The sequence below is a fragment of the Erpetoichthys calabaricus genome, chromosome 8 (assembly GCF_900747795.2).
Source record: "Erpetoichthys calabaricus chromosome 8, fErpCal1.3, whole genome shotgun sequence".
In the NCBI taxonomy this organism is placed as follows: Eukaryota; Metazoa; Chordata; class Cladistia; order Polypteriformes; family Polypteridae; genus Erpetoichthys; species Erpetoichthys calabaricus.
Window position 1 is genome coordinate 59,184,876 of NC_041401.2, and position 12,116 is coordinate 59,196,991.

The following is a 12,116-nucleotide window of genomic DNA, read 5'->3' on the forward strand; positions in this document are numbered from 1 at the left end:
CACGCTTTGGTCACGCTGTTTCTCGCGAGAAAGAGATCAATGTTTAAAAAATGGCGCGAGAATTTGGATTGACTCGATGGCAACCTGATTGATTTCTTAATCGCAAAATTGAACGATTAATCAAACTATTCATTTTGCGAGCTACTTTAATCTACTGCAGGAAAAATGACGAGGAACAGAGAGCTTAATATTAAAACATTTTTAATATCTGACATTCTTCACTTCCAGCATTTTCACAAGGTATTGCTTACAATAAAATCGTTCATGAAATGTGCTTTATTTTAAATAAGCTTATTTCTTGAGGCTGTACTAGGTGCTAATCTGTTACAGGTCAGTCAAAAACAGAGACTGGTTCAATACTCTAATCCGGTACATGGTTTATTTAATTTTTTTTCTGAATGCACCTCCTAGTAGCAATCCTAATACTGGATGGCTACTGTGATTGCTACTCTGTATCTGAAACTATTATTGACACAAGGAAGGCTGTGTGAATATTGTAGTCAGGTTGGTTTTGGTCTGTATCTTCATGAAGATATCAAACCTGTGCCCTAATAATTATTTAATTATTAAAATGAATGATATTACCCTTGAAGTTAGGTATATAGTACCATGATTCTGAAATACATAGCAAAATAGAACAGCTATGGTGAGACGTCATTCTTCTTTTCAGATCACTACATTAGCTACCTGTAGAGGCATGTATTAAGTTCAAATCCTGGAAACACTTGTGAGGTGCTAAGCTCCTTCTTGAATTCTCAAGTCTGCTGATCAATGGTGTCAATGGCTGATCAAATCTCACTCAGTCCAGACTCTTTTTATGTGTAGCTCCTTGCTGATGGAACGAGCTGCCTACCTTCATTCAAAATTTGACTCCCACAACATGTTTAGATAAAATGGGTTTGAAGACTCTCTTTTTGGGTGAATTTCTTTCTAACTGATATTAGCTGTTAATGTTTTTGTAACCTAGTAATTGTAATTAGGTTATAGTTTGTTCTGAGCTCTTCACTTTTGATGATCAATTGTGTAACTTTGTCCTGTAACACTTGTCCCCAAACAGTCTCCCATACTGATATTTACTCGATTATGTTAACCTCTTTTATAAGTCAAATTGGATAAAAGTGTCTGCTAAGCAAGTAAATGTACATAACACTGGGACGGCTGTTGTGAGTATTATTGTCTTTGATTGGTTTTAGTCTATACTGTCATGAAAATATCGAGCCTGTACTCTAATAATAATTTCATTGCATGTTTTCAAATACTCACTGCAGATCTTTGGATTTGTTTTGCTATTCGCAATCCTTACTCTTTTTAGAAGAGATTTTACCTAAAAAACTTGTCACAGTGATCTGTGCCTGCACTCAGTGAAGAAAGAGCACTATAAAAAAGTAAACTAAACTGAATTCATGGGAAATCCACTGTTCTTTTCATTACTCTTTCTATTAGTAGCTTTACCAGGTATTGCTGAAAAGACTGCGTTGACTCTTCTGGAGGCCCCTTTATTGAGTTCAGGCATCACATCTTCTACAATCATCTTCAACATCCCTCCTACTTTGGTCCTGTAAAAATGTTGAGTTTTTGCTGTGCAGAATGTCCAGTCCCAGAAATCCCATAATGATCCTGTAGCGTTCTATCTCAAGAGACTTTGGTGCAACCAATTGCCATCTAGGTTCACCAGTTGCTGATTCTCTCCACTGGTGAGGATATTTGTGCACTGAGCCAAGCTTTCCAATTGAACTTTCACTTCTGTGGAATTATGTAATATTTGTTTCCTGCAAAGCTGGTGATAACTAGACAGCCAGCAAGTTCCTGCCTTAGGCAAAGGGTCCTGCTTTTGTTTTGTTGCTACCTTCGCCACCAGCAATAGGGACACTTACACTCAGTGCATGGATGTTATGAATTGCTGTTTGTCATCAGCCCAGTGCTTTGCTTATTAGGTTATTGTTAACATGTCATATTTGTTATTTTTTACTATTGTATGGTTGCTGCTATTTCTTTGTTATTTCCTTGGTTGCAGCCATTACAGCAATGATTCACATTACATGGCACATCTTCCACATAATTATTATTTAAAAATGGCAGCACAGTGAAACAGATTTCAAACAATAAAACATCAACTGTGATAGCAATAGTGTGGGATAAAAATTTTGAAATATACAGCGAGTGTAAGGACGTTTTGGCTGTTTTCTGTTAAGTTTTATTTAGGTTTTGCGTTTTTAATGAACATTTCCTCTTTTTGCATATTTGATCTTGATGAACATTTCCTCTTTGATCTACCCCAGACAGTTCTTAGACCTAGATTCTTACCTGCACCTAAGTAGTCTTTCATCTCCTGGTCATACTTTTCTATCTAGTTACCAGCCACTATGAAACTTCTCAAGATCACTACAATGACCTCTGCGAAAGTGCATCAGCATTGTCATGATTGCCCCCAGGCTTCTGATTCCATGGTGAACTGTAAGGTTTGTAATTCTTCTATCCATTGGGTAGGTTGACCCTCAGGTTCTTTGAATGGCATCAGTCACTGAAAGGCAGTATGATCTATCTGAAAAACAAATGGAAGTCCACAAATAATTACAACGTTGAACAGCATCAGCAAAACCCAACAATTTACACCTAGTGACACTATAATTGCGCTCTTATATTGACAGATTCAGCTATAATAAGCCACCGCACATTCTTTGTCAGTGTGTTGCTTTGTTAGAACTATACCAATGCCCACATTTCTTGCATTGGACTGTATCTGCAGTTTGTTCACAGTCATGCAGAACGAATGACAAGCTCAGTCAAACTGGGAGGAGCAAGGTATGAGGCTTGACAGAGTGCTCCTTTCACACATTAGACCATTTTTCAGTTTACCTTCCAAGTACAGCAACTACTATCACTGCAAATCCAGCCACGAAACAGCAGCAATACAATGTCAATCCCAAGAATATACGTATTTGCTTGTGATTTTTAGGAGTAGGCTAAGGGCTGCACTACTGCTATTTTATCTGTCCTGAGTGAGATGCCCTTTGCTTTGGCTTGATGTCCTAGAAATTACACCTTCTGCTTCATCAGTTAATACTCCTGGATGGAATTTTAATCCAGCCATCCAAATTTTCTGCAGTACTTGCCTCAGAACCCTGAAAGCTCCTATGGACCAGAAGGTCATCTACATAGATAAGACACTAGAAAGAAGACACTCCACTTAATGCATAATTCATGAGTCTATCTAAAGTGCCAGAAGCAGCATATGAGCCAAAAGGCATTAAACTGAACTGCCAGAAGCATTGGACATTAGACAACTGCAAATGGGCTGAGCATTACCCATATCATTATAATGCTGGTTGAGATGAGTTTGCCTATCATCTGCAGCTAATGCAGAAAAGCTCATTTTGAATTCAACCAAGAACTCCCACAGTTATTGCTGTAGTTCCTAGTTCACTCCATGAATATTGGCTTCCCAAAATAATCTAACTCTATGGCAACCATGTTACATAAGATTGTTGTGCCGTTATGAGAGTATCTAAGCATTGTGAAAATAAAGGGTATATTTGCTACACACATAATGCTTCAGCAAAATAATTATGTGTAGAATCTAGTTATGACCTAGCTTTATTTAAGAGCTTTGTGGTCAGTGACAATCAGTGACTTTTGGTACTAACCTCTGCTATGTTTGACAATCCTTCTAATATGTCCTTCAAAAAAATTAAAACAAAATCTCTGTTCCTCAATAATATGTTGTGGTCAATATTGCAAATTGAAAAAATGGCAGAATTTTTATATATCATAAGATGAAGGAATTTCTTTAGTAGCATGAATAACAAAATTGTCAGTAGGCAGGCATGGTCAGAGCACAAAATAAACAAGAAGAACTGAGCTACAAAATTCAAAATGAAACTAAAATGTATTGTTCAAAAAACAAACACCAAATATCTTAACATCCATCCATTATCCAACCCGCTATATCCTAACTACAGGGTCACGGGGGTCTGCTGGAGCCACTCCTAGCCAACACAGTGCACAAGGCAGAAAACAAACCCCGGGCAGGGCACCAGCCCACCGCAGAATATCTTAACAATAAATTATTATCCTTTCCTTTCTACACACATGTGTAGAAAGAATGTGTTGTTTTGTTTAGCAGAGCCAGAGCTTGAACACCAGACTGTGTGCACTACCATCTTTTATAATGGCTATGTAATGATGTCAATAGCCATACACACATGACCAGCAGCAAACATGGTGGTGTCCATAATAAAATCAGCACACCAAATGGCTCCATCAATGAAGAAAACACTACCAAAGTGGCAAAAGACTCAAAATCACAAAGTCTGATGGGTACAAATTGTTAAAATGGAAGGCAGTGTAATATAGTAGTTAGGGCTTTGGATCTAGGACTTTAAACCCTGAGGTTGAGGGTTCAAATCCTGCTACTGACAGTTTGTGACCCAGGAGTAAGTCACTTCACCTGCCTGTGCTCCAATTGGAAAAAATGAGTTGTAACCATTTGTATCTGATATGTTGTAAGTCACCTTGGATAAAGTTAATGCCAGTTAAAAAAGAAACAATAATAATAATTAATAATACAGTATTTCAAAACATCCTCACCCTCACTCACTCATGACACAACAGTCACAACAGCAGGATGAGAGCTAGTCAGTAATACTTCACATGCTATTCAGGAATGCAGTTACATTTACATCAAAACAGTCACCAATCCTCTGGAGGAGGTTCAAAGAATGAAAAAGTCCTGTATATTCTCTACTCACACCTGATGATCTCCTGGATGCTCACCATCTTTTGGCCAAACATAGAATCTGTATTTCCAGTAACTAAACTAAATTTGATCACAGAAGGCTCCCAGGAAACCCTACTGTAACCGCATCTGTTATCATAATTGTTACAGTGGACCAAGTGTCTATTTAAACTTGATAGGGCTAAGCTTCAACTTCCACCATCTAACCTTTGCCCTTCCATCTGTAACCACTTATGTGGGGAAAGGTCAATATCATCCAAATGATTTGTGGACCACAGTAGATTAGTAATTGTCAATCTTTCACCTTTCTCTCTTTCATTTCTTTCCAACTCTTCTTAAAGTGCCATAGACTTGAATTCTGGCAAACAGGTACTTCTCTCTATAAGTCAGAATTTTGGCACATTATTTCCAGCCTACAGGTGTGATGTTTAGCATGCTTGACTTTTAACCAAGAAATTTAGGTTAGATGACAGTTTATTGCTTTTATTTATTTTTTAATGAAGAAAAACATTTTCCTCATTATTTTTGCTATGGCTCCAAGTTTCTTCAAAATCAAATCAAAATTTTTGTCACCTACATTTATACACAAGGTGTATATTGTAGTGAAATGCTTAGTTACAGAAGCTTAAGGAAAATATAAATATAATGAACAACAACCAAAACACTCAAAAGAACTGCTTTGGATAATAAGAGAGCTGCTGCTGTCAATAACAGGCTGCTCAGTTATAACACAGGTTTACATTTAAGGCATTAACATTTGAATTGGACAGGTCTAAATTGTATCCACAATCCAAACATTCTGATAGAAAAGTGTTCCTTCCAAAGTTCCCTGGTTAAAGTTACCAGCATTCTAAGATCAGAATTACTATTATTGTTAGGAATAGGGTTTTTAATTGTAATTTGGATTCACAAGCTTAATTTCTCACCTCTACACAACTGCAACCTGTCTGGTAGTGTATCTCTATCATATTTCAAGCTGCGTAAGTCAGGTTCTTGATATAAAACATTAAAGGGGTGCAGGCAGGGCCGACTTAACGCATGGGCACTCTGGGCAGTTGCCCAGGGGCCCCATGCTAATCTATGTATGTGACTTGCTGAGTTGTTGTGTAGGTAGGGGCCCCAGTGCACTGCTTTGCCCGGGGGCCTATAATGCTCTTAAGATGACTCTGGGTGCAGGGAGCGGCTTACGTTCACTGCAAGTGGGCATAACCTCACGGGTGATTCAATCTCGTAATTGGTAGCATTTATTCTAAACACAATAACTTTTTATCACTTTAAATTTAAAGCTAAGTTTGGAAATAACACAAGCAAAGTCAGGAACAGAACTACAGATTCAAATATGCAAGAGGTATGAATCACTACAGCATAATCTGTCGAGGGGAAAACAATGTCAAACAAGTTGTGATGGTGGTGTGATGTTTAGCATCAAGAAATCAATAAAGAGATCAGGGATTGATTCTTACCCATAACAAGAATATATGAAATTTGACAAAACAGAGGAGACCATTCAGTCCATCAAGCTCATTTGTTTAGCTAACAGCTAAGATGTCCCAATATGCCATCCAGACACTTCTTTGTTTTTTAAGATTAATTTTTTATTGAAATACAAAACCAACACTTTAAAGGGTAAAATAAGCCATTTTGTTCACAGAAAAAGAGTGAAAATTTGGTTCAGATGAAAATCCAAATTTAAAATTGGACAAATTTAAATTGAGTTTGTTGATGATTAGGATTCAATGATACCAATGAGACATTGTTAAGAACTAAATTCCATGAAACTGAAGGAGTAGGAGAAAAATCTCCAAGTAACAGTGACTGATTGTGGATGATATGATGCCTTACAAAGCATTGGGTATAATGTAGACACTGGTTTATGAGAAATTATACAAAAGATGAGAAGCATCTAGAAACATCTTAAAGGTTGTCAAGGGTTCTTGAACTACATGTCTTGGTAGTCTGTTCCAGTTTCCCACAATTCTTTAAGTTAAAGAAATGTTTCCGGGCCTTCTGTTCTAAATGTACTTCCAAATAATTTTCACTGATGTCCTCAAATATGTGATTCACCCTTAAGCTAACAGAATTCTGCTTGATCTACTTTAATCAATGTCTTTGAGAATTTTGAAGACCTGGATTAGGTCCCCAATATGTCTCGACAGGTTTAATTAATAATAATAATAATTCTTTGCATTTATATAGCGCTTTTCTCACTACTCAAAGCGCTCAGCAATTGCAGGTTAAGGGCCTTGCTGAAGGACCCAACAGAGCAGAGTTCCTGTTGGCATTTATGGGATTCGAACCAGCAACCTTCCGATTGCCAGTGCATATCCCTAGCCTCAGAGCCACCACTCCGTCTCTGAGTCTGTTGAAGTACAACATGCCCTTAAGTCCTGGGATGCATTTGGTTGCTCTGCATAGCTTCCAGTGCTGCCATGTCTCGTTAAGCATTTCCTGTACTAGTTTTGTTATGGCCCTAAGCTGTATTCATTGCAATTTAGGGTTCTATCCATAGTTGTGTACTTATATCAACAAGGGTAAAGACAGTAAAGCTTGGTAATACATACTATAATGGTACTGAAATGTTTCATCAACCAGAGAGGAGTCATCCATACTATCAGCTGGCATTCAATCACCAGCAGCAGCTGGAATCAAATACCATCTAATATGGCAAAGACAAGCATTCAATTTGAGGACAGTGAATCACCTAACAGAGCTGTGTAAATAGCAAAAGGATCAATACTAGTGCTCGATGCACATAGTACATTGGTGTCAGGTGTGGGATGAGGATCTAACCTACCATTCAATTCAGCAGAGTGCCATGGTGACTGCAATCGACCTGCTTGGCTCTTCAGAGTAGTTGCTGGAGAGTCTTGAGGTTGAGATCAGGAATCTGGAGGGCCATTTGCACCATCATATAATTAAAACAGTGAACGCAGTTGTTTGTGTTTAATATGCACAAATACATTGCTTGAGCAATAACTGCTTCAGCAGCAATAGTTGGAGTCTAAAAAACAAACTGGCTGAATAAAAATTAGCAACCCCTGCGTCCCCCTGGGACTGAAGTTGAATAGCCCTGTTTTAGATGCAGTCTTTCAATGACAGCTACATAATGGGTTATTTAATTTCAGAGCTGTCCAGATGGACTGGAGATGACGTTGACGTTGAATTTGATATGAAGTATTGTATTACAGACTGCATGTTTAATTGTTCTGTGTCACACCAGTTTTTCTTAATGTGGCGTAAAGAAAGCCCCCTGCAAGCTCGCAGAATGGGAACGCACAGACACAGTTGCACTCTACATTGGATAACATGAACAAGCTAAAATGTGGAATAGAATTTACTAGCTTTTCCCTCAAATTTTCTTGAATGTTTTACTATTTTAAAAGATCCTATTTTAATAATTCCTTTCATTATTCTTCCCCAACGCCTCAACTGTAAACGACAAATGATCAAAAATGATACTTGGTCGTTATTAGGAACAATTTAGCGTCATCGTAAAGCGACAAAATATATTTGCATAAAGTAAAATAAATTGCTACTATAACTTCACATCTAGCAAAAGTACAATAGCACAGCTATCAGAAGATGAACGCCTCTGCATTCTTTAATACTATCAATGTTTCGCTCGCTGTTCCAATCTGCAGTAAATCTGCCCTCTTTACACGCCGTGGAATCCACGGCATTGGTCAGGAATTACGCAGTGCATGATGGGTAGTAACTGTAACGTTCCTTTTGAGGTACAGGATGGGGTGGGAGGAGGAAGGGTTACTTTGTGAAGGATCCAACCATGAGCCCCTTAAAGGCGTTACCTTACCTAACGATTGGTTTAAGCGTGTGAAGACCACCCCCTCTGGCTCCGCGGTCGTCTTCGTTTTTACCTGTCAAGAAGCATATCGAAGGAGTGTCTTGTTAAGGGTAGCAACTGGTAAGAGAAACCGAGAAAACCCAAATATACACGAGTTCTTTCTAATTTATGGAGTTTTGTTACTTATCCGTATAACATCGGGTAAAATATGGGCAGCACCTACAATGTAAACTTTTAAGTGGTTGCAAACATTGCGTTTTCCCTTTGTTTAGTTATGCATTGGCTAAGTTGTGCATTTTACTTGAATGAATGTTTTAGATATGTAGACGTAAGGGCTTTTAACATTTCTTATGAAGTTAAAAAGTTTACGTGATAGAAACGGAGCTAAAGTTATTAACTGTAGAACTCAGTAGAAAGATTTTCCGTAACGCACTATACAATTTCTCCACTTCCTTTTTGTTAGTATTCAGGCTAGAGTTTGGTTTGTGTTAAATGTTTACAGTACAAGTCTCCCCTCAGTAACGTTTTTGTCAACGAACTTCACAGTGCATATAATTGATTGTAAAGATGTGCACACAGTAACTATTAATGAGAAGAGTATTTTTTATTTCAAGAAGGAACACCATAGACAAACGATATGGTATAGCAACGAGTTCATCGCGATTTTGTTCTACTTTAACAAAGTTTTTGAAAGTTCTAATTTGTGTTTATTTGTCATATTTCTACATTAATTTCCAGGCATACTGACTCATGTCGTTAGGAATGCTTTTTCAAACTTCAGGTATGTGTCTACGGGTGTCTTAGATAAAACATACTTTTGATCTTGATAAAAAGTACTAAATATACTTTCGTATGTAAAGACAGAATACAAGAGTAACCAATTATTCAAAAACAAATATAGCACCTTATTAAATTCAAATATACGTAGTTTTATGTGTTGTATTAACAATTAAGATGTTTTTGGAAGTAGAATAATATAAATTTTGCATGAGAGAATTTGGTGTCGGGTACGTTGTTTCAAAAATCAAGTGCATGTATTCTTAAAGGGACCCAGGTATTATGTTTTGGTGTACAAACTTTCAAATTTGAATACAGATAATACTGTGACTTCTTCTCATTTAAAACCTCTCTTTTTTTTCCCAATGAATAGGCACCGAAATTCTGGTGAGTAATTATTCTAATATGTTAGATAGTAGGTTCAGATTAATATTACAAAACAGGTTTAACTGCTTCTTACATGTGTATTTTTATTAAGAAGTAAAATTAATTGTTATGAGTTTCAATAGGAGCTTATCTTTAGCTAGCGATGAAAGATAACATTATGGAGACTGTCAGGAATCAAGAATCTTGATGTAATTTGAGATAGAGATCTTATTCAGTTTTTGGTTGAGGAAATGAATGAACAGAATGTGCCCATTAATCTATAGAGAGGAAAAGACAAAGGAGTTATATTTTATATGTTATACTGTATATATAATATATCCTTTTATATATATATATATATATATATATATATATATATATATATATATATATAAAATCTGAATGGGCAAAGTCTGATCAGATGTGTAGACTCCCAGGTATGTTATTTTTAAAGTGTTTTATGAAGTGTTGTTAAGTCATAAAGCTAGGCCTTTCTTGATCCTTGCCAGTATGTAGTCATTTTATCGGTCCATGTTTTATGTCTATTTCATGCACACTGTACATTATTTAGCTGCATCATAATCTTTCCCCATTTTTGCCAGTTAATATGTATCTTGGTATATTAGGCATCTTTTTTAGCTTTATTTTGGATTTCTGAATTTTTTACCAAAGCAAAATACCATACACCATGTGTGTTTATAGAAACAAAATAATTACTATTTAAAAAAAATAAGAACATGCAAATTTAATTTTATGTTTTATTTTTAATAGTTATGCAGTTTTAGGATGGTATTTAGAAATGTTTAAGTATTTTATAATTTAGTTATTTCAATTGCCTAACATAAGAGCTGAAGTTTATCATCAAGTTCTTAATTAAATTTAGAGTGCTATTTTTTCCTGCACTTGCAAGTGTACCACGTTTAGCTTTTGAATTTTGAACCAATGTTAAAATTGTTTGTAATTTTTAGGCAGAACAAACTGACTGGGATGAAGTAAATCGATTGCTAAAACTGCATGGCTTTAAGCCAGTTCATTTGACAAAGATAACAGAATACCAAGGTATAGCAGGTTTATATTTTTAGGAGTTTATTATCTAAAATTCTTTTTTCATTTGTGTTTTTTAATGATTAGAGGTTATATGAAAAGAAAAGTGTAACCATGTTTGTGAAAGATAATTTAAAAAATACATAGATATTAATAGTAAATGCATACAGCTTTCAGTATGTTCCATGTTATCAGACTAAAATATCCTTTTGTTATACGGAAAGCTATTCAAGTTTAATGACAGAATGTAAAATAATTTTATAATATAATCTAAAAATCAGTATACAATATTTGAAAATCTATAGTATGTATTGTATTTTAATGATTCTATTGTTTGTGTGTACAGTGCGCATTGCTCTTTTTTTTTTTTTTGTAACTTGTTACTAAGGCACAGGCTCATGATGTAAAAGTGAGGTATATTTAACAAAACTATGCAAGTAATTTAAGCAATGTCACTCCCCATTGTTCCCTATGCTGGTGGAATTTGCTTATAATTTTGAAACATTTTATATCACTCCAGCCTTGCATTTAATCTTCCATTTTTCCACATGTTTTAAATAATAACTATACTTTTGTGCAAGCTCATAATATGGCTTGTTATAATATTTCAAAAAAATTTTTAAAAACATGCGCATCGTCATCACCACTTATGTATAAAATACATTAATGTTGTCATGCACATAAGTGGGATTTTAATTAATAATTAACTCACTTTTTCATAAGTTTAAGGTTATTACTGCATTAGTTATTTTAATGATGTTATCCCTTTGGAAATGATTGGCTCAGTAATGTAGAGTTCAAGTAGGAGGTTAAAGTAGAAACACAAATAAATGTATAGAATTTTAAATATTTCCTTCTCTTGAAAAACCACCACATGATGATTTGGCCTGTTACATTTCAAGCAGGCGTAGTAGACACTTTTATAGAGTCCGTCTTCGATGGTGGATTGCATACCTTGTTTAAACTGGCTGAATTTTTGTGACCAACCTATTTAACATTTTTGATTATCCTAAGCTTTGACATAAAAATCTTGACTCTTCTGGAATTGCATATATATTTTTTATGTATAATGTAAAAAGTAGACTGTGAACATTTATACAATGTATGTGGCATTGACAAGAATAGGCGTAAAGTTGTTTATTTGTTATTAGACTAATTCAGTCTCCATAAACTATCATTGTCATGTAGTTGATGATTAGGGCACAATTCTGTGAATATTTACTGTATAAATCCTGGTAATCCCAAAAGGTTCTTTCTAGCAATAATATATAGTATCATATTATGTAATTGTCTACAAAATATGCTGTGTAATGATTAGAATGAAAGTGAATTAAGTGATATAGAATATAAAATTGTTTAGATTGTAATATATGTAAGATCTTGAATAGTAAA

At 35.5% G+C, this 12,116-nt stretch overlaps 1 protein-coding gene across 4 annotated transcripts in view; it reads left to right on the forward strand.

The window, feature by feature from the left end:
* The first annotated feature begins 8,461 nt into the window (after nt 1-8,461).
* The window catches only part of cep70 (centrosomal protein 70), a 33,885-nt gene continuing 30,230 nt past the window's right edge, over nt 8,462-12,116 (forward strand). Inside the window, exons 1-4 of one of the 4 annotated variants that reach the window (XM_051930557.1) lie at nt 8,462-8,657; nt 9,276-9,318; nt 9,688-9,701; nt 10,649-10,739. In XM_051930557.1, coding sequence (XP_051786517.1) covers nt 9,288-9,318; nt 9,688-9,701; nt 10,649-10,739 — 136 coding nt within the window. In that variant the 5' untranslated portion in view covers nt 8,462-8,657; nt 9,276-9,287. Of the gene's footprint in view, nt 8,658-9,265; nt 9,333-9,687; nt 9,702-10,648; nt 10,740-12,116 lie in introns of those variants that run through there. The other 3 variants (XM_051930555.1, XM_051930556.1, XM_028806574.2) reach the window with 3 other exon arrangements.